This window comes from Centroberyx affinis, unplaced genomic scaffold, assembly GCF_046629955.1.
Source record: "Centroberyx affinis isolate AG114_WGS23_722 - 3 ecotype Tasmania unplaced genomic scaffold, CSIRO-AGI_Caff_v1 ptg003420l_1, whole genome shotgun sequence".
Taxonomy (NCBI): domain Eukaryota; kingdom Metazoa; phylum Chordata; class Actinopteri; order Beryciformes; family Berycidae; genus Centroberyx; species Centroberyx affinis.
In genome coordinates, this window is record NW_027281396.1 from 42,501 (window position 1) to 62,013 (window position 19,513).

The 19,513-nt window shown below is 43.8% G+C and overlaps 1 protein-coding gene across 1 annotated transcript in view; it reads left to right on the top strand.

The window, feature by feature from the left end:
- fgf11a (fibroblast growth factor 11a) overlaps window positions 1-19,513 on the top strand; it is a 54,477-nt gene that overhangs the window by 18,121 nt on the left and 16,843 nt on the right. The window contains exon 3 of the mRNA XM_071539196.1: window positions 12,528-12,631. Coding sequence (XP_071395297.1) covers window positions 12,528-12,631 — 104 coding nt within the window. The remainder of the gene's footprint in view (window positions 1-12,527; window positions 12,632-19,513) is intronic.

Below are 19,513 nucleotides of genomic sequence, written 5' to 3' on the forward strand. Positions count from 1 at the left end.
CCGTAAACCCTCAGTCGTCCTCTGTTGCTGAGCCCCCAGCTGCTCTCAGGTCTGTACACAAACACACACACCTCAGCCTCCAAAGGGTTCATCACCTGGGTGATTACCGACCAAAAGAATCATATCCCACAATCCCCTAGAGTCCCCGGACGCCCCCACCCACCTTCAGTGAGAGATCAATACTGTATTATAGGATATCCCCGATGTGGTGACGCAGCGTTTTTCCTGTCAAAACACCAGCATGGAAGGAAAACATGAAGTTAGCACAATTTAGGATTTATAATGTACAGGGAGGCAAAAGAAAACAAGCACTTTGACTCTGAGTTGTGGTTCCCATTGTAAGTTAGTTACAGTATGTTTGCATTTTGTATATTTTGCATATTATTTCATATTAATGGTAAGAATAACCCGGCTTTAACCTTGGTTATCCCTTTGTTATGTCATGTCATGTTATGTTATGTTATGTTATGTTATGTTATGTTATGTTATGTTATGTTATGTTATGTTATGTTATGTTACGTTACGTTACGTTACGCTACGTTACGCTACGCTACGTTACGCCACGCCACACCATGCCACGCCACATTATGTTATGTTATGTTATGGTATGTTGTGCTATGTTATGTTATGCTATGCTATGCCATGCCATGCCATGTTATGTTATGCTATGTTATGGTATGTTGTGCAATGTTATGTTATGCTATGCTATGTTGTTATGTTATGCTATGCTATGCTATGTTATGTTATGTTATGTTATGGTATGTTGTGCTATGTTATGTTATGCTATGCTATGTTGTTATGCTATGCTATGCTATGTTATGTTATGTTATGTTATGTTATGGTATGTTGTGCTATGCTATGCTATGCTATGCTATGCCATGCCATGCCATGTTATGTTATGTTATGCTATGTTATGGTATGTTGTGCTATGTTATGCTATGCTATGTTGTTATGTTATGCTATGTTATGTTATGTTATGTTATGTTATGTCATGTCATGTCATGTCATGTCATGTCATGTCATGTCATGTCAAGCTATGCTATGCTATGTTATGTTATGTTATGTTATGTTATTTTATGTCATATCATGTCATGTCATGTCATGTCATGTCATGTCATGTCATGTCAAGCTATGCTATGCTATGTTATGTTATGTCATATCATGTCATGTCATGTCATGTCATGTCAAGCTATGCTATGCTATGTTATGTTATGTTATGTTATGTTATGTTATGTTATGCTATGCTATGCTATGTTATGTTATGTTATGTTATGTTATGTTATGTTATGCTATGCTATGTTGATCAGGGACTACAAGTTGTGTTTGTGCATTGCTGTTCATTTGAATTGGGACAAACCAAGCAGGTAAACATTTCAACACAATTTTCCAATGCACTGGATTTGATGTAACTATATCTCCTGTGCTATGAACTAGGGCAATTGCCTATGCAGAAACCTATCTTAGAGGAAAATAATGGGTGGTGAGAGCAAGTATGTCACCGGTGTTATGAAGCAAATGCCTCCAATCATAGATGTTTGGTTAAATTAGGCCCGCAAAACACCTCCAGAAAAGCTCAACCATAACTGATTAGACCTGTGCTCACCTCTCTCCCTCTTACACAACAACACACCTACACTGAGACACTTCAAACATTTCTCACGCCGGATCTGAAATATTCATAACATCGTACAGCACAGGGCACATCTGAAGGCGAACGGGGGCTCGTTCCCAGACGGGACGCGGCGACGGGGGCCGTTGCGTAACCCGCTCCCGGCACGTCGGGGGCATTAAACATCCGTCAGCGGAGGTCACCCCCGCAAAAGTGTTCGCGCGGGGGTGTGTTGACTTACGGTTCATTTTATAACAACTATAATTCCATCAATCCCGGGATCTGCTTTAATGCTATCCCGGGCTCTTTGCGGTCTCCGGGGGACAGCGGTGGTGTTTGGAGAGCGGGAGGGAGGGGAGGGTGGAGGGGGACTGACAGGTAACTCCCGTACAACTCATAAATTCTGCACTTTTCATCCAAGGCGGATTATTTATTCATTCCGGACGCACGGTGGAATAGTTTAGTGATTGACATTATTGTAATTGAGTATCAATCTGCAGCACAATCATCTACCTGGCTGCGCAGAATATTGAAAGGGGAGAAAACGGCTGCGTGGGCATGTACCCGTACTCCGTGTGTGTGTGTGTGTGTGTGTGTGTGTGTGGAGCAGACTGTTGGGCTTATCTCCTGTAGTCTCCCCCGGGAGTGTAGACTTTTCCCATAAAGTATAATGCAAACCGGCCTGGAACTATAGCCTGCTTTCCATTCCGTTCCATTTCAGTCATATAGCTCTAATTTTCCTGCAGAATGGCATCGCTGTGCCTCTTTTTGCCTTTTGGAGCCAACAGGCATCATGTACTGTCCCGGCTATGGACTGTGACACATCTCTTCAGTTATAACCACACCTCTTTGTCCCAGTGCGTGATTTTTTCCCCCTCATATGTGGCACAGATCTGATGTTTTCTAATCAGTGTGGGCAGACTTTTTTTTTAATTCAGATCAACAATGGAAAGAAAGCCAAATAGCCGACTTGATTAGTATTTGAGAGACACGTCATTCCAGCCAAAACTGAGAACTAATGTGACATCTTTTATTATTGTTACTCTGTGCACACGTCTTTTCAACATCAGTGTCAGTTCATATCGGCGTCAGATATGGGTTACATCCTAGAATAGATATGAACGGTCACGAAAAAATCAAATGTGATCAGCGATTTGGAATCGAGCCTGAAGGCCCGGGGTGTGAACATAGCCTTTGATGCACCCCATCCCTTTGTCTCTCTCTCTCTCTGTCTCTCTTTCTCTCTCTCTCTCACATCCTGAAATCCTTCCCGTCCTCCTTCCCCCTTCTCCCTCTCCCTCCCTCAAAAAATCGTGACTCATCCCTTCAGGTCAGCCCGGCCCCAGCGTCACGTTCCTTCAGCTTCCTCCTTCTCCAGACAAAAAAGTGGCGTCGCCATCCGCTCCCCTCCATCTCCAGACTCCTCAAAATGGAGTATACGTGCGTGCGTGTGTGTGTGTGTGTGTGTGTGTGTGTGTGTGTGCAGTAATTATGCACCTCACTGCGGCGTATGCTAAGGAGACCAGAAAAGGGCCAAATCAGCAGCAAATGGGATAAATAATTAAGAGAGCAACAGTGCGATTCATATCTGAGGCCCTTGCCCTGGCTGACTGGCTGACTGGCTGGTTAGCTGACTAACTGGCTGCCTGATTGACCGGCCTGCGCGCAAAAAATCTTTATGTTGGTGTGTAGCTCGAGATACACACACACACACACACACACACACACTTTCCTGCACGTGTATGAACAAAGGCACAGAGACAGGACTGTACATGAAGTGAACAATACAGACATGCACATGTGTACGCCATATGCAGCAACATCCAAACAATCACACACACACATGCACGCACACACACTCACACCCTAAATCCCTCTCACACACACACACACACACACACACACACACACACACACACACACACCTACCTGCAGGCCTGCAAACACAGAAACTCTTTCCAAAGTACAGCTGACCCTTGAAGTTGTTTAAAGGACATCGCCCAGGATGGCAACCGCCCATCCCTCCCTCCCTCCCTCTCCACTCCTCCCTCTAACTCTTTCTCCCCTCCCTCGCTACCTCCATCCCCTTCTCTTTTTCTTCCCCGCTCTGACAATTAAGCATAGAGGGCCCGCGGTTGGCTGCGGGCCCCTGGGTCTTGGCCCCGGGCCAGGCATATTACACACCGCTGCCGTGCGCCTCGGGCCGGTTAATTGCTCATTTTACTAAAGCCGTCCTGTCGTATCGATCCGCACCCAACTCTCGCCACCCCCCCCCCCCCTTACACCAGCGACCTGGCGTGACCCGGGGCAGAAAGCGATGACCTCCAGGGGGCAGGAGGGAGCATGGAGGAACAGAGGATAGATACATCTCGTCACCTCTCTTCCTGGGGCAGCAGTCCTTAGATCGGCTGCCCCTCCTCTCCTGGTTCTCCTCCGATAAAAATGGGGCATTGTGGGGAAAGGTTGGGTGTATGGAGAAAAGTGAGGGAGGTATAGAAGCCCTGAGGGGATGCTTTTTATTATTTTTTTCCCACTATGTCCCCTCAGGGCTTCCGCAAGGAGGCGAGAGGGGAGGCTGTCCGACAGCTGGAAGCGGTATTAAAGGAAGGAGCGACGAAGGAACGGGAACAGAGAATAAGAGGATCAGGGAGGAGGCGAAAGAGAAAGAGGGCACGGCGTAGGAGACGCGTGAGAACACTGAACTAGCGAGACAAGACGGGTTGGCAGGGGAAGAGAAGAAGAAGAAGCGAAGTGAAGAGAGGGAGGGGGGAAACGTGTGGATTAGAGAGAGAGAGAGAGAGGAGGGAGCGGGAGGAGCAGCTGGCATGCAGCTGATGGCTCCTCAATCACTGTGTCTCCCTCCTCTGGTGGGAGGTCAGAGGAGCTGGCGGCCTCTCTTCCTCACTCCCCCCCTCCCTCTCTCCCTCTCTCTCTCCCCATCCTTGGCTCTGCCAGGCTGTTATGTAATAGAGCCAGGAGACAAATGAGGGGAGGAAGGGAAGAAGGGAAGAAGGGAAGAGCATTTATGTTTTGCAGGGTGGGGAGGTCATGCCAGTAGTGTGTGTGTGTGTGTGTGTCTGTGTGTGTGTGTGTGTGTGTGCATGGGTTTGTGTGAGCATGCGTGTTCACAGAATTGAATAAATGTACGTGGTTGTGAGCGTGTGTGTGTGTGTGTGTGTGTCATGTATGTTGTGTAGGTATGTGCATGGGATAGTGTGTATGCATGTGATGCATGTCAACATTAATAAATGACTGTGTATGTTTCAGTGAACATGCATATGCACATTAATTTGTTAGTGCGTGCGCTGGCATGCATGCATGGGTTTGTGTGTGATCATTTGTTTGTGTGGGTGCATGTGTGTGTGTGTGTGTGTTTGTGTGTGTGTGTGTGTGTGTGTTTGTGTGTGTGTGTGTGTGTGAGTGTCGCGTCAAGACCGCATGTCAACACGAGATGTGTGTGTGATAGCGGGGAATAATAGAGGTTAATCAAACTGTAAAATGGGGCACAGTCATTAAATAGAAAACAACAACCAGAATGGAAACAGTGTTGGAAAATGAGATGATGAGGGGGAGGAGGAGGAGGAGGGGGGGGGGGGGGTCGCTATACAGAGACAGATTAAGAAACAAACAGGGACAGAAATTGATCCCAAAAAAGCTGAAGCAAGATGTACGAAAAAAACATAACAAAAGAAAACTGGGAGAGAGAGAGAGAGAGAGACAGAGAGAATAAATATACTGAGCAGAGAGCTGGAGGGGGATTGGTGCTGGATTTTGTCTCTTTTCGAAATCTGTTTCTTGGAGAGGAAGAGGCAAACAGGCCGACAGTTTGACAGGCAGAAAGAGGAGAGGAGAGGAGAGGAGAGGGGAGAGGAGAGGGGAGAGGAGAGGAGGAGAGAAGAGGAAGGGAGGAGGGGAGAAGAGAAGAGAAGAGAACAGGAAAGGGGAGAAGAGAAGAAAAGAGAAGAGGAGCAGAAAGGAGAGGAGAGAAGAGAGGAGGAGCAGAGAGAAGAGAAGAGAAGAGAAGAGAATTGAGCAACAGGGCGGAGGGGAAAAGAGAGAGAAACAGAGGGATGGGAGACAAAAGCAGGGCGGCATATTGACTTTCAGGGTGAACATCGGAAAGCCATACGGAGGAGCTTGATTCCCTGACTTTTATCCACCGCAATTACCATCTCCCACTGTTGATGGGAAATTTTACTTATCTCTCTCTGCTCTGGGACAAGTCTGCTTGTTCTCTCTCTCTCTCTCCCTCTCTCTCTCTCTCTCTCTCTCTCTCCCTCTCGCCGTCTAGCTCTTTCTCTCTCACTCTCCCCCGGTGCTCGATAACGCCTCTTCACAGAGGGCAGACGGGTAAAAAAAAAAAAAAAAGATTCAAAGACTTGAAAGGCAGATGAGGGTAACTTGGCACTGTGTGAGAGCTATATTCAAGGGAGAGAAAAAAAACAAACGTGAACGAAAAAAGCGAAAAGAAAAAAGGCAGAGCAAAGGAAAAAACGAGTACAAGAGCGGGCTCGCGAGGATGACAAAAAGAGGGTGAGGAATACAAAATGAGGAGGGGGAAACGAGGATAGACATAGAGGAAAAAGAGAGGAGGGGAGGCAGAGAGACGAGGGAGAGAGTGATGAAGAGAACGACGGAGAAGGCTGTAGGGTAAAGCGGGACAAAGATGAATGGACGAGGAGGGAAAGGTATTGGTTTCGCGGGAAGGAGTGAACGACAGCGGGGAACGGGGGAATTGAAAGGGAACAAATAAGGAAGACGGATGGAGAGACGTATACAAAAGCACAGAGCGAGATAAAGCAAAGGTTGTTAATTCGCGACAGGGCGGGGCAAAAAAAGACAGAGGGAAAGAGAGAGGAGGAGAAGAAGAAGAAGGGGTGGGGGGAGAGATAGATGGACGGAAAAGAAGACAGATAAAGGCAGGGAGAAATCATGGTTATGGAGAGGAAAGCCTTGGGGAGGAGGTAGAAGTTAAATAACAGGGGAGTGAAGGTATAGTTGTCTTGTCATTGGAGTCGCGGACCACCAGGGAAATCAGGGCCACGGCAATACACTGCTCAAAGTCATTTAGTCAGGTATTGAGTCTTAAAATGTCATTGTTCTTAAAGCAAATGGTAAAAATCGGCCAATAGAATGAGATAATTCCACTTGTTGCCAACATAAATTTGCCTGAAAAATTCTTGAAACTACACTGGAATCAACTAGAATGATCTCACCCTGTTATATTATTAGATATTATTTTTTAAGTGTTTTTCATTAAGATTAAGATTAAGACTAAATGACTTAAGATGGAGCAGTATATCACTTTCTCATTCTGGGTACTAAACATTACAGTAAGTACCGTCCAATGACAATCCATTACCTTTCCAAATAACTTAGGCTTAGACCATTTGTTGTGGGTGACTGGATAAAAATGATTGAGATATAATTCATTTCTTCTACACTAGAGAGATCTACTGTGCCTCTATGTGCATATTCTGTAAATTCACATATTTTTTTCATGTCACATTTTCTCATTTGTTATATAGTATATTGAATATGACTTGTTTTTTTTAATTTTTTTTTATATTGCATACATTTCCCCCCCCCATTTTTTTCATTTCACACATTTCTTTTGTTGTTTCATTCTACTCTTGTTTTTCGCACATATTGCATACATGTAAATTCATTTATTCTTGTATTATGGATCCATATTTTTTCACCCTTACCCTTTACCCAGAAAAACCACATGAATTTCCCATGTGATAACAGAAAAACATGTGATAACGTGAAAACATGTAATCACGTTATCACATGTTATAACGTGGAGCACCTGGAAATGTTCCAAAACCACATGTGCAAGCACATGTGTTTCACATTGCCCATGTGAATGTCATGTGTTTGCCTGAAAATGTTCCAAAACCACATGTGGAGCACCTGAACATGTTCCAAAAACCACACATTTCACATGTGAAAAGCACATATGTTCCACATAATGCCCATGCAATGTCACTGTCATGTTTCACATGGGATTTTCCACATGTGAAATTCATGTGGTTTTTCTATATGTCCGAGTATTGTGTCAGCTGCATAATGTTTTACAGTAGGTTAGAAGTTGTGAAAATTGTCTCATAATGACCTTGTGTTTAAGCTTGGTTATGTCCCATATCCAATACAGTATTTATTTTTATGCACAGAAACAATACCAGTGTTGGCATCTATGTATCCCTAGTTGATATCTATGTATCCTTATGTATCCTCTTACTGTGACTCTAAGCCACAGACACTTCAGTGATCTGACACTTGTCACCAGTGAGTAAGATCACATCCCTCATATAGCAACATCCTGGTGATGAGGACTGACTGACAGCCAGGCTAATGCTCACATTGAGCTTTGATTTTCACAGCAGAATGATGTTCCGTGGTTCAATAGCACAGCTAATACCCTAGTCATTTAACAGAGACTAAAACAACACACACAAAGCTACCTTCTGGGCTTGGAGGAAATGATTCATCGTGGTCACTCAGAGGATAATTGGTTTTTGAGGTTTTTTTGCTCCTCTTCATCGGCTACAGATGACTCTCCATCTACCCCCTTTATAACGTCAGTCCTATTCATTGCCTCGTCTGAGATTTTGAATTGAATTGAACTCCCAGGGCTTCCAAAGTGTATCTAAAACACTTCCAAGAGGCTTCATTTTTCATTTGTGGAAGTTGTTCATCACTGTGACAATGGTTGCTGGGAAATTGTTTCAGGGCGTGCAAATAAGACATCTGGTCATACTGCCCTAAAAAGGTGATATGAGGTCAATTTATACATTTTTGCCCAGGTGATTATATGATTTTAAGCTGATCCAAAGTCAGTTACTATAACCCCTAAATGTCGGCTCTGTAAACACAAGTAAACAAGTATGGTGGACAATTAGATGATGGAGGATTTTGCAATAAAGGAGCACCCACGCAGACATAAACTGAACGCTTCAAAGGGGGGCTTTGATGCATTTTGGAAATTTAATTGAAGTCAGTGGGAGTGGCAAGGAAAGCATAAACTGGCACTAAAACAATGTAATGCCAACAGTAGACATTAGGGTTAATCAAAGTGACAAATGGGATAACTTAACACAGAACTTATCCTTAAATGTAGTCCATCTTACTGTATGTTAAAGGGCCACTAGATACAGTACAAAGTTTAAAGTAAGCTTTCCTGAGATCAGTAGGGCGTTCCACAAGGCTCTATCCTTGGCCCACTCTTTTTCACATTAATATTGGGTTTTTTTTTCCAACACAGCACTGTTATGTCCAGTGAATATGGTACCACGGCTGTTTTTTTTGTTTTGTTTTTACAATTGATCGTGCAATGATTTGAAAGCAATGATATTTCACATTTTCTACAATGTTAGCAATTGCTTTTTAGAATGTATGTCCCCATATGTTGCTGACTGTTTGACTGCTGGAACATGTGACTGAATCATATTCTGCATTTTCTTTGCCATGTTTATGAATGTTGTTCTCAGGTCTCTCCTGAGAAAGAGAGGTCAATCTCAATGAGTCTACTTGATTAAATAAAGAATAAAAAAAACCAAGAAAATAACAATAATTTACAGTACCCAGGGCTGCGTCTTATCTTTACAACTCATTTAACATGAGTGAAAAGCAATTTAGAGGGGTGAAAAAGACAATCCACTTTCAGATAGCCTTGGGACTATCGCATCACCATGCTGTTATCCAATCAGCTCCACGGAAACAAGAAGTAAAGAATGACCAGCACCCGTCCAGAGGGCCGCTGGCTGCCGCAGACGCCTCTAATCCTCCTCTCGTCCCCGTGGAGCCCGACTGCGCTGCACAATACAATACTGCACTGCAGCAACAAACAGCGCGGGCCCATAGATGCCCTCTGCACAGCTTAACTCCATGCCCTGCTGTTCCTCTCCTCCACCCACCCACCCCATCTCGCCTTTCTCCTTGTTTATTTATTGTGTAGATGATCTCAGGCCTCAAATTGACTTGTGGGATTGATTCGGTAACACCCCCCCCCCCACCCCCCTCCCGCCTCCGTCTCCCTCTCCTCGTCTTTCCTCCCTCCCTCGCTCTCTCCGTCTCTCACTCAAAAGACTTTTAATTAATCTAGCGGTCTCCTCTGCGACTCGCTGGGTGTCTAGAGGAAGAGAGAGAGAGAGAGAGAGAGAGAGAGAGAGACAGGGAGTCAAAGGGAGAGACAGAGAGAGAGGAGGATGAAGGAAAAAGAGGAGAAAACAAAGAGAGACGGGCCAGCCCTATTATCCAGGCAGGGAGTTGTGTAATCCATGTGATAAGCAAAGCTCCTTTTGATTGAGGGTGAGAAAGGATCCAAACTCTTTCTCTATTTTGGAAGGGGGGAGGGATGGGAGGATGGATGCAGAGAGAGAGAGAGAGAGAGAGAGGGGGGGGGGGGGGATGAAGGGGAGACGAAAGACAATAAGAGAGATGAAGGGTGAGAAGGAAGAAGTAATTGGCGAAAGATAAGAGAGGAGGAAAGTGAGAGGACGGTGGAGGGGCAGTACAGTGTATGTGTGTGTGTGTGTTTGTGTGTGTACATCGGGTTACCGGGGGGTCATCGGCACCCCAGGGAGGGTATCGGTGCATGTGTATGTAAGAGGGAGAGAGAGAGAGAGCGAGAGAAACGAGATTGGAAAGGAAAGAGGAGGGAAAGAAGGAGAGAGGCAATGTGTGCTCTGCTCTATTTGTCATCCCGGCCATGGTCTTTGGTGACACCTTGTTCATTTGCGAAACCGACTGTTTGAGATGCAGGGATCGATAGAGCAAATAGAAGCAGGGCCCCGAAGATGGAGAGAGAGTGAGGGAGAGAGAGAGAGAGAAGGTGGGGGGCGAGAGGTATGTGCAACTTTCGGACCACCTGGATTGTATTATGAAGCATTTACATTGGAGTGGTGGACAGTAGAAAGCAGAATTAGAATTAGAAGTAGAATTTCCAAACTGGATGTCGAGTTTATCAAAATGACTTTGTACTTCGAAACAAATCGCTCTTAAAAGATAGTTCTGCTATCAAGTCCTTTGTCCATCTGCAGTGGCGAGCACTGACTTTCACTCTTCCTCCGATAACTTAACTTCCATCCATTACCTTGGCAGAACTTTTGATTTGAAATTGATTCGTCTAATAGCTGCTAATGGCTCCATGAATCTAAAACATGCTCTTGAGACTTAATTTTTCATCTGTATAAGGCATTTGTCATTTTGACAGCCCATGCTGTCACTTTATAATGCACACAGAAAAAAACATTCTCGGATGCTCCAAACTACACCACTATGATGTCAGTTTTTTGTTTTCTTCTACATAAAGTATTCTAATGGAAGCTGATCCTAAGTCAGCCTGTAATTCACTTGACTTGTACACAAATGCAAGTCAACATGTTTCAAAGTATTGGTGGCCAATATTTACCATGATGGAATTACAATGCACAGACAAACTGAAGACGACGGCGTTTTATGACTGACATTAAATACATTTTTTATTGTATTGGAGTCATTGGCAGCTGTGAGTCAAACCTGATACTACAAACACTGACAAATAAACCGGCTGAAACTGTGAGTAACAGGTGTTATGTAAGCTACCAGGCAAACATGATGAGATGACAAGGAAAATTTGATTCCTGTATGCTCCTTTCAGACATGTAGAGTTGGAGGAACAGGCAGCAGAGTGGTGCTTGTGGCTAGCGAGACTGTTGCGTAACGGAAAGGTCACAGGATCGATCCCTGCCAGCCAGTGTGTGTCCATCCACAGCCTGTCAAACTGTCATTGAGCAAGAACTGAACCCCCCTGAATCTGCTCACGTCAAATCTCTAAAATTGAAAAAGAAAAAAAAATGTACTAGGCAGGTTTTCATAATAGTTGTTGTGTGTTCAAACTTCTGAATCTCGTCCGTTTCGGTTCTCTCCTTGGTCACATTTTGTCCCTTGATCCAATCGACCGCTGCGGGTGCTTCCGTCGTCACCGTAGCGGCCGGTCGTCGTGGCGATGTGACCGTGCCGTGGCCGGTAGCTAGGGGCCATTTTGTCAATATCACTCAACGTACCGTGTCACATCTTATAAGGCTCTGCTTTAGAGGGCGCTCCAGGACCCACGCTCAAGACTCTTGAGAAGAATACACACACACACACACACACACACACACTCATACCGATGCAAACACATGCACACACGCCTACTCCCACGCGTGCGACAGTACACAAATTCAGAAATGCATGGAAATTCAGGCATAAATACGCGCATGCATGCACATAAAAGTGCCTCGAACACACACACACACACACACACACACACACACACGCACACGCACACGCACACGCACACAACGTGAGCGCTGGTCCAGTGGCCAGGTTGAAGTTAGTTTATATGGAGAGCTATGCACATAAGAAATCCAAGGTTCCACAGGCAGGGATTCAGTGAACTGCATTACAAAGTGCTGTTTACTGTGTCGGGATGGGGGGAAATGAATTCAAAGCAGGCTCGGGAGATGTCACTTTCTAATGTATTCTTGAAGCTCTCGCCTCAGCTATGCACTCTCCCTCTTTGCTCTCTCTCTCTCTCTCTCTCTCTCTCCCTGCCTCTCTCTCTCCAACAAGGGAATTCTCTGTACTGTCACTCCCGGGTTTGTCTGACCTAAGGTGTACCAGCAACCCGACTTCATTCCTCCTAAATCTCCCTCTCTTAATCTCTCTCTCTCTCTCTCTTTCACACACTTTCACATCCCCACCTGACAGATATACTGTACAATGGGGAGAATGAAATAGGAGACAGCTGGAAAGCAATTGTCTTTTTATGCCGCGAGGAACCACTATGAACGTTTAAGGAAAAGAATGATTGCTCTAACACTTCCTCCTCCTCCCCTCCATCTCCCTCCCTCTCTCTCCTCCAACCCCCGTCCCCTCTCTGTTTTTGCAGTGCAGTTCAACTTGATTCCTGTGGGGCTCAGGATAGTGGCCATCCAGAGCACCAAGACGGGGCTCTACGTTGCCATGAACAGCGAGGGCTACCTCTACACTTCGGTACGCCAGCCGTTTGGTTATCCCATACGGTACAGTAGGTCTGATGTGCGGCAGTCCCGGTTGAAATACTGTCACCCCACCGCTGGCTTTGTATTTGCTTGTATTGAGTTGATTGGAAACAGGCGGTACAGGCGGCGTGTGACAGCTAGACATGCATTCTAAATGTTGCTGCTGATGTATTGTTTGTAATACAGAACTACATCTTGAGTTACGCTGGGTTATGAAAGTCAAGAAACCTTATTTTCCAAGTTTCCGAGTCAATCTCTGTGTGAACAAACCATTACATTTAGAGTACCAAACAGGCTTTAGATAACCCTTTGCACACTGTTTAATGCTGCTTTTTCAAAGCCGACTCAGCGCCCAAATATGGGTCACAGCAAGATTGAAATAGGTCTCTACATTTTTCTTATTCTAGTTAGTGGCTTCAGCCTCTTGACTGGACTGTTCTAATTCAGTGTGAAGCTATCAGCTGTGTTTGTAGTCTTCCCAAATCATTACGATGTACAACATAGTGTGGTAAGTTATTAGCCTAAAAACATGGTAGGTGGTTAATATGACATCACTCTGCATGGTGTCTTGCAAAAAACTATTGGCTTTGTGCACATTTTTTAGCTGCCAACACCAGCTAGTTTAAGTCACTCTGTCGGTCAGTTGGTATGATTGGTCTGTTGGTCCCAAAAAAAAAAAAAAAAACTGTGTGCATGTACAGATGTGACATGCAGAGATACAATACCTATAAGCTCAGGTAGCCACACCGGTGCTTCAGCTCCTTTGATAGGGCTTTTTTTTTTTTATAGGACTTTCAATCAGATTCTAATCTTGGGATTGGCAAATTAAGCTTTTGTATTTGGTTTCACAGAGCCAAATACATTGCAGCTTACAAATTACATGCTTGTTTTTAATTACCTGTGTTAAAACCACTGCTACAAATCACTGCTATCATAGGCTACAAATAACTTGATACATCATTTAGTATGTTGTGCTCTCACAGTGTACTATCAACAATCAAGTCACCTAATATGCATTCTCAGTGCTTACTGCTTTGAATCAGGATTCAACTCTGGGGCAACCTCCGCGTGGGAGTATGTAACCGGAACCCCGACCGGAACCTACATTAACATCCTTCCTGTCCCTTTGTTCCTAAAACCACTTCAGGAAGTGTGCTTGTGGCATTTATTAGACAAGTAGACGCGTTGGTTTGCTGCCTACAGGATACGGTCAAAGCTGAGTACGACAGCGTGTGGTTCCAGGGTTTCTACTGTTTACGTGTAGCAGCTCTCACTTTTGATTGGTTGAATCCATTCAGGAACTAAATGAAGTCGGATATCCGGTAAAGAGTGCTACATACTGATTCCGGGCGGTTGTGTGATTACCTAATGTGGAGTCCACACTCACTAACACAGTGCCAGTGGCAGGTCGAGGTGGCGACATATGCTCTTAGTGGCAAAGAAAATGGATGGATAGGCGTGTGCGTTATACTGCCTCTCATGTAATGTGTGTATGCAGCATGAGTGTGCCTGTATGCACTCGAAGCACTTTCGGCTGCACTACAATGCAACACACACGCCTTGTGAAATACCTCTTACAGTGCTCCCAGAGAGGTTCTTCATATCGACGTGCAGAGAGGAGCCACAGAAAGGATGGGAGGATAGATGGAGAGTAAGACAGACGGATGGATCAGAGTGCAGTCTTTATCAGGATGCAGAGAAAAGCTCTTTTTTTTACGCCCCTTTTCCCTCTGTGAGCGCAGGCAAAGTGTGTGAGATCCTGTTTGAAGTGCATCGGTGCGCTCACTTCAAAGTCCACGCAGCACCGCCTGCATGCATACTGCCACAGATTCAAGTTTTCTATATGCTACACCTTGCCTATCTGGTGGAATAATGAAACATCAGCATAGAAAGAACAACACGCACACACACACACACACACACATGCACATATCCCCACACCCACAAAGTCCTCCTGCTGCTGCTCTACTTGTGAGGACGTTCTACTGACTCGCATACATTTCCTAACCTCTTTCCTTAATCCTAATCCTTAATGCTGCACTAGGCAACTTCACACTTTGGCGGGCCCAAGTGGCAGCAAGAGATAAACGTTTGAATTTTTTGAGAGTTTGAAGGACTTCATTACCCGGAAATCATGTAACATGACATCAGCACACTGCACATTCGTCGGACCTAAATGTCTTCTTCTTAGTGGTGGAGAGGGTGAAAAACAGTTTTTTTGTAGCAGGTTCAACCACATTGGTGAGTCCAGGTTTCTCTGGATGGAACGCTCACTCGCTGCTGACCGTACCTGACACCATAATTTAATTCGGGCAAAAAAAGGCGAACCAACGGCATGTTGATTCATGGGGATGGGATGTTCTTCTCTGTTGCAACCCCACTTTGTGATTTAAGATGTTTTACTACATAAAAGCCTAGTGCAGTTTTTCATTTTCACCGCAGCATGCCTAAACTTAGCCCTTATCCTAATGTTAACCTAACTGTAACCCCAACCCCGAAAACTTTTCCCCAAATGAGGCCCAGAAAATGGTCCTTGCAAGTGACTTTTTCAGGGCTTGGAACCCCACCAGATAGTAAAAACACAGTGCGTACACACACACACACACACACATACATGCACACGTATACACACACACAACTGTAGAGGTTATACTTACCCCGGCATTCTCCTGACAGAAGAAAGGTGACCCATTTTCACTAAGGGAAAGAACCACAGGGAGAGAGAGCGAGAGAGACAGAGAGAGAGAGAGAGAGAGAGGGGAAGAAGGAAAACGTTCGAGAGAAAATCCCTCTGAGATGAGAAGGGAGGGAGGATGGAGGAGGAGGAGGCGGAGAGGGGACTCTTTCCTTTTTTTCCCCCCTTCCTCTCACCTTAGAGTACCTGCTCTGCTATTGTTCTCCGTGAATGTGAGGACAGGCGAGAGAGAGAGAGAGAGAGAGAGAGAGAGAAAGACAGAGGAAAGGGAGACCAGAAATAGCGGAGGAAGGCATGTTTTTGCGCTCGGTACCTTCGGGGTCGGGAGAGAGGCAGCGCGGGGCCGTAACACCCTGTTATGCAACCGTTAGCATGTGTAGGGAACAAGGCCCCTGCGTCATCCCCTGAAGGACGAGTGGATTTTTTAGCGAGCAGTCAAACAAATAACCTCTGTGTGAAAATTTGAGCACGTACGGTCGCAACGCAACGACACAGCGGCGGGATCAAGACTCCGGACGGCGCGTTCTAGAGCCTTCGCGATCGATGGCGTCGATCCGTAAACCCGCCAACGCTTTTCATCGACTTGTGAAAACATTACAAAGCATTACGACCGTAACGTGAACATGAGGAATGAACGCCGGCGGCAAGAGCCATCACTGAATCAATAGACTGACAGGGTTATGGAGGGATGGACTTCATCTAATGGGATAATAGTGATCCGATTGAGGAAATGGTTTAATATGTTGAAGTTAATGGATGAAAACACAGTGGCCTACACACGGTGCTGACCCCTTTAGAATGTACCAACTTGTTGGATTGCTAGGAAACATGTTAAAAAGCAGAAAAGGCATTTAAACACATTGAAATTGAGGTTTAAACAATGCACTGATCATTCTAGTTGAGATTATGTTGAGGGAGTGGGAACAAATGAGTAGACATGGGTTCAGTTTCTTTGTTAAAGGACACTTCACTACTTCAGGTTGTGTTTAAAGATGTGTACAATGTACAAAAACTGGCCAAAACTGTACTTGTACATGTAGAGTCATTCAAAATGTACTTTGGATACTGGACATTTTTAGATGTTATATCATCATCATATATCTTGCAAGTATATCCAAAACATATGTATTTTGGCCACTCACTTATCAACATATTTCAAATGAATGTCATCTGCATGGACACATACTTTATTGTATACCAAATGTTTGAAAAGAGAGAGCTTGGAAGACTTTGATATCTCTGTTATTCCACAGCAGTGTGTCTGCAAGTTCTTAAAGAACTCTTAAAGACCTGTTTTTAAGTTGGATTACCTAAAATCAAGGCCTTGAATGGTCTTTAATGCAGTTACATGTTGGCGTTGAGTCTTAAATTCGGCTATATCCCTGGTTGTGCAGACATATACTGTGATACAGCTATTTAATTACTCTTCAGCCTTATTTTTGGAGGGTAATTGGTCTTAAATTTGACTTTAAATTGGCATTAAAATGATCGTAAAAGGCTTAAATGTAACTATCAGAACCCTGTAGTCACCCTGCACTGACATTCACTCTGAGGAAGAGAGTTCAACTAAAAGATGTACTGAACATACTGACATCTGGTATTAGCATATGGACTAATTAAAATGTTTGTGTTGTTCTCTCTCTGTCTCCCTGTCTTTTAAAGTTGTTTTTCATTAAAGGATAATACCAGTGTTTTTTAAGTTAGTCCCAATGGTTTAGCTTGCCCCTCTCCTTTCCATTCTTCCTGCTGGTGTCTGGACACAGTCAGCATAGTTGCAGATATCAGCGCTCATTTTCCTCCCTTCAGAAGAAACCATTTGCTGCCATTCATTCTCGTACAGTGTGAAAAACAACTTCCACAGACTTGCAAATTGCCCGAGCTAGATAATCCATCACAGTAAATAACAGTAAACATGAAACTTTAATTTGGTTTTGTCAAAGTTTCTGTTTTATCGTATGCTGGAGTCGAGTGTTTTCATATTATTCATATTCATATTATATTATGCTCTGCTTTCTGTCAATCACCTGACACCCACAGGGAGAAATGGAAGTCTCCTCCAGGAAATAACCTCAAAACCACATCGCCTTACAAACGTTACTGTCACATCCATGTCTTCTTATTTAGTCTTTGTTAGCCGGGACAGCAGTTCGTTTAAAGCTAGGTTTGACATGTAAAGTTTGTATTTTAAAAACGCTATAAAGCAAGTAAATGTTACAAAATCTAATTACATATAGCGTGCATTAAACAAATGATTGCGGGAAACGTAAACTAGATGTAGATAGAAGTAAATGGGCTGTAACTCTAATCGACAATGATGTTCTCCTTTAAAGAAAAATGTAAATCTCTTTAATTTACCTCACATCTTCCTCACAATGATAGCAATCAAAATAATGATAACAAGAGTTTTTCATGGTCCACAAGGCTGTGACAGTTGAATTTAGACTAGTTGTTATTGGGAAGAGAGAGAGAGAACAAGGCAGAGAGGCAGAAAGAGTTCAGTGTGAATTCAAGCAATATAAAAATTATATATATAAAAAAAACTCCTTAAAACTAAAGCTAGTTAAGCTCCAGCTCCCTGTCCCCAGAAAGAAAGAAAAGCAAAGAAATAAAGAAAGAAAGAAAGAAAGAAAGAGGGCAATGGCAAGGTGGAGCGCTTTTTCCTTTTACCTTTTCCTATAAGAAAGGCTCACCACAGACAAGCTGCTGCAGTGTCCCAGTGGTTACTCAGCATTAACCTTTCATGGGCCTTTGTGGCAGACAAAGCCCAACACCATCACTGTGTGACCACAACATACACACACACACACACACACACACACACACACACACACACACACACACACGCACACACAAGCAGATAATTACAACACTTATTTAAAGGATTTGAAATGAAGTACCTCCTCCCCACTGTGCATTTGCCAATAATGGCTGACAGTGGAATGTATTTTTCCCAGCTTGGCCTTCCTTGGCCCCCGTCATTTATCTTCATTTATTTATCTGTTGCGTTCTTCTCATTATACGTTCTTTTGTTGTAATACTCCGCTGTTTGTTCTATTCATATCTGCATCCTCCTCTCTGCTGCTGCGACGACCCACTTTCTCCACAGGGATCATTAAAGTTTCATCTAATCAACTCATTTAATTTAATGAAGACACCTCGGCTAAAGCTGGTTGTGAATATGGCTTCAAATGTTTAATGTACTTAAGGATTATTTTCCAAGCCAATTAAACAGCCTGAAACACAGATGCATCTCTTATAAGAAAAAAATGTTTTAACATGTATTCAGCTTCTCTTTTGTCAGACTGTTCGATATTTTGATTCATTTTTTGTTTCTTGGATCTGTCTCCTTTGACGCCACACACACACACACACTACACCCCCAACTCCCCTCTTGTCTCCGTTTAACCAGATGACACACAGACACACTTAGCACAAAAGTGGAAGAGCCCCTGCCAGGACAAGGCAGAAAAAGAAGAGAGGAATTTATTTCACTGAAGAGGAATGAACTCTTCCCCCTCTTGAGCGTCGATGTGCCCTCCTCAGTCGAGGAGTAGGCAGCCAAAACATCCCACTTTAGCCCTGAGATATTTAAGGATCACTCAAGTAACACTTTGGCTATGCACTTAACACTCAGGAGAGATGGAAACAGAGAGCGAGAGAGAGAGAGAGAGAGAGAGAGAGAGAGAGGTAAGGCTAAATTTATACCTTACCGCAAAGTAATCTACTGGAAGAAAAATAACACACTTCCTTCTCATCAACAGCTCATACCTTTTTCTTGAGTTATCTTTCTTGAGTTGTATACAAGATATGTGAGTTTGGGAAATTTCATTTGTGAGGGAGAGAATGGAGCAAACAATGTCATGTAAGGTCCATTTACATATAAATGTGTGAGGTCAGGATGAAAATAAAGAGTTTTGTTCTAAAATGAGATATTCACAATTCGAGGAAAAAGTCACACCTGTTCTTAGGATATGATGAAAAGCTTAACAATTGACAAACCGTAGTACTATTTTTTTTTTTTTCAAACAATAGGAGGTAAGTGAAGTCCTTGGCTGGCAAAATGAGACTTTTTTTTTTATTGAGTTTTCAAAATGTTTTATTTGATATAGCAACTTCAACTGAAAATTGATTATATCAACTCTTATACAGAAACAAAAAGACAGAAGAAAATATTTAAAT